Source organism: Myotis brandtii, unplaced genomic scaffold (assembly GCF_000412655.1).
Source record: "Myotis brandtii unplaced genomic scaffold, ASM41265v1 scaffold8, whole genome shotgun sequence".
Classification (NCBI taxonomy): Eukaryota; Metazoa; Chordata; class Mammalia; order Chiroptera; family Vespertilionidae; genus Myotis; species Myotis brandtii.
The window spans coordinates 4,372,402-4,375,761 of NW_005371219.1; the positions used below are offsets into that span (position 1 = coordinate 4,372,402).

At 44.1% G+C, this 3,360-nt stretch overlaps 1 protein-coding gene across 5 annotated transcripts in view; it reads left to right on the forward strand.

The window, feature by feature from the left end:
- Positions 1–2,745, forward strand: part of LOC102240707 (vasculin-like protein 1) — a 5,727-nt gene extending 2,982 nt beyond the window's left edge. Inside the window, exon 2 of one of the 5 annotated variants that reach the window (XM_014531387.1) lies at positions 1,164–2,745. In XM_014531387.1, coding sequence (XP_014386873.1) covers positions 1,193–2,662 — 1,470 coding nt within the window. In that variant the 5' untranslated portion in view covers positions 1,164–1,192 and the 3' untranslated portion in view covers positions 2,663–2,745. The remainder of the gene's footprint in view (positions 1–1,163) is intronic. The other 4 variants (XM_014531386.1, XM_005883725.2, XM_014531384.1 and 1 more) reach the window with 4 other exon arrangements.
- The last annotated feature ends 615 nt before the right edge of the window (positions 2,746–3,360 follow it).

The window sequence follows — 3,360 nt, forward strand, 5'->3', positions numbered from 1 at the left end:
GGAAATTCTGTTTCTTTGTTACTAATGTTGTGGCCCCACCCCATAACAAAGAAACAGAATTTCTGGAGGATGAGGCCCAGAAATCAGGATTTTAAAAAGATTCCCAGGTGATTCTAATGTGCAGCCAACGTTGAGAACCACTGCTTTAGATCATTTGTATTATGTATGTTCTATAACTGAACCTGAGTCAAGATATATAGCAATGTACTTTTATCTCAGATTTCATTAAAGTAAACATCCTTTAATGTAATTATGCAAATAACTGATAAATAAGCAATAAAAATATTAAGACTATGTAATAGAACAAATGTTGAATTAGAATACATCTCACTTAATTTAGCCATATTACCAATTTTATGTGATCATTTGCCGGGAGCCGGTCTATCCTTGCTGCTTGACACAGTCGCTGCAGGGAAGAAACATCTGCACAGCATATGTTTCAAGGGACCTGGCGTATATGGCATACTGTTCTTAATATGTTTGCTCCCCCTCTTAGCACTATGTGTTTTAAACAAGACCACCTCCCCGAGAAAGGTTGTTTCCCCAGGTGAGAATTTTTTCCCTGGAGTTAAGGATTAACAGGACTAAGGAAGAGAATAAATCAGTGAAACCCCCTAGTGTTACAGAAATACCATGTACTACTTATGAAGAACTTGGACTAAGACTGTTGGCAATAAATTTGGGACTTGTTGGGCCCACATCCTCAGGGGTCTGCCCACCAGGAAAAGCACCAAAGCCTATACCCCTGGAGACCCACTGACACAGGGCAGTCCCAGGGAAGGCAAGCAGCGAGGCTGGAAGGACATAACCTTTACTGGGTAGGATAATTTCCTTCAGTCACTTCCTTCTAGCTTATCAGTAGAGCAGTGACCTTGGAATAGCCCTTATAATGGAACACAGAGATTAACCTAGACAGGATTAAACTCAACAGAACTAGATTAACAAACGCCCTAACCTTTGGAATAGAATGGATAGGATTAAAATCAACTGGTATAAATACAGATGTAACAGGACAATAAAGACAGAACCTGGCTGGAGAACCTGACTAGAGAACCTGGCCAGGCTGCTGATCAACTGAACGCTGTCTCCCTGTCATTCCTTCTTCGCCGACTCCGTCCACACCTTTGGGGACCCCTGGACCTGCTGGGGTTGGACCCCAACACCACAGAGGTTACACTCTGGGATCCTGGCCATGAGGTTGATGCCTCACCTTGCTGAGAAGAGACACTGGACCTCAATGGTGCAGCATGACTTTGTTCCTGCTTGGTTAAATTTTTCAATACCACAGGCAGGTAAGTCACCTACAGCCACCTTTGAAAAACACGGAGAGCACCTACCCCGAGGAGATGGTAGATTTGGAGTAAGCCGTCATCAACATAATTCCTCTGATGGCTTTTTTAACAATAGACTTCTACGAACTACAGGAGATTCCTGGCACCAGCCCTCCCTGTTTCTCCATGATTCTGTGGACTCGGGTGTCTCTAAGGGAACATATGCTGGAATCACAGGAAACCTATCTGGTTGGCATGGCTCTTCCCGTGGTCATGATGGCATGAACCAGCGTAGTGGGGGTGGCGCAGGAAACCATCGCCACTGGAATGGGAGCTTTCACTCCAGAAAAGGCTGTGCCTTTCAGGAAAAGCCACCTGCAGAGATTATGGAAGAAAGGAAAGAAGACAAGGTGGAAAAGTTGCAGTTTGAAGAGGAAGACTTCCCTTCCTTGAATCCAGAAGCTGGCAAACAGAATCAGCCATGCAGACCTATTGGGACCCCTTCTGGAGTGTGGGAAAACCCACCTGGTGCCAAACAACCCTCCAAAATGCTAGCTATCAAAAAAGTTTCCAAAGAAGATCCTGCTGCTGCCTTCTCTGCTGCATTCACCTCACCAGGATCTCACTATGCAAATGGGAACAAATCATCCAACATGGTTCCAAGTGTCTATAAGAACCTGGTTCCTAAGCCTGCACCGCCTCCTTCCAAGCCCCGTGCATGGAAAGCTAACAGAATGGAACACAAATCAGGATCCCTTTCCTCTCGCCGGGAGTCTGCTTTTACCCGTCCAATCTCTGTTACCAAACCAGTAGTGCTGGCCGGTGGTGCAGTTTTAAGCTCTCCCAAAGAGAGTCCCTCCAGCACCACTCCTCCCATTGAGATCAGCTCTTCTCGTCTGACCAAGCTGACCCGCCGAACCACCGACAGGAAAAGGAAGTTTCTGAAGACTCTGAAGGTTGACCGGAATGGAGACTTCTCAGAGAACAGAGGCTGTGACAAGCTGGAGGATTTGGAGGACAACAGCACGCCTGAGCCAAAGGAAAATGGAGAGGAAGGCTGTCATCAGCATGGTCTCCCTCTCCCTGTAGAGGAGGGAGGGGAGGTCCTCTCACACTCACTGGAGGCAGAGCACAGGTTATTGAAAGCAATGGGATGGCGGGAGTATCCTGAAAATGATGAGAATTACCTTCCCCTCACAGAGGATGAGCTTAAAGAGTTCCATATGAAGACAGAGCAGCTGAGAAGAAATGGCTTTGGGAAGAATGGCTTCTTGCAAAGCCGCACTTCTAGCCTGTTCTCCCCTTGGAGAAGCACGTGCAAAGCAGAGTTTGAGGATTCAGACACAGAAACCAGTAGCAGTGAAACATCAGATGACGATGCCTGGAAGTAGGCACATAAATGTTCACAGTTAAATCTGACCCATAAACTCAGCTTGTGTGCTTACGGAGAATACAAAAAAAATCTTTTCCTTTTCTTATGTTGTTGTTGAATATTTCATGCCCAAGGGAAATAATCATATCCCAAAGAGAGAGCGATTGGCTTGTTTAGTTTTTGTTGTTTTTCTTTCCTGTTATTTGCTTAGTAGAGAAAATTTGTGTGGTGAGAAATATTTTTAAAATACACACACAGTATATATGGGGCGATGCACAAGTGGGAGCTGACAGTGCAGAGAGGAGGAGACACTGGTCTGCAGCAATAGCTTCCACCAGCCCTTGGGGCACTCACCCCTGTGCTCAAGCAATCATTGTCAATGACAAAGTGACTACTGAAGTTATAATTGTATTAAATAATGCTAATAATTTGGATATTTTATTTTATTTTGGCTGCTCGGGTAATGTTAGCCCTTAACCAAGCATACGTGGGGGGTTTGTTTGTTTGTTTGTTTCTTTTTTTTTCTTTTTGGGTACAGCTGTAAAATATTTGGATATAGGAAATGTGTTATTCTTGCAGCCTTGATATTCAGGGTGGATTGTAAAATATAAATTTTTGTGAGATTTCAAAGATTAAGATTATTTTGATAACATTATTTACAGATTTAAAAGATGTGGTTATCACAAGTCTTGAGGGGGAAACTACTGCATAAAATAA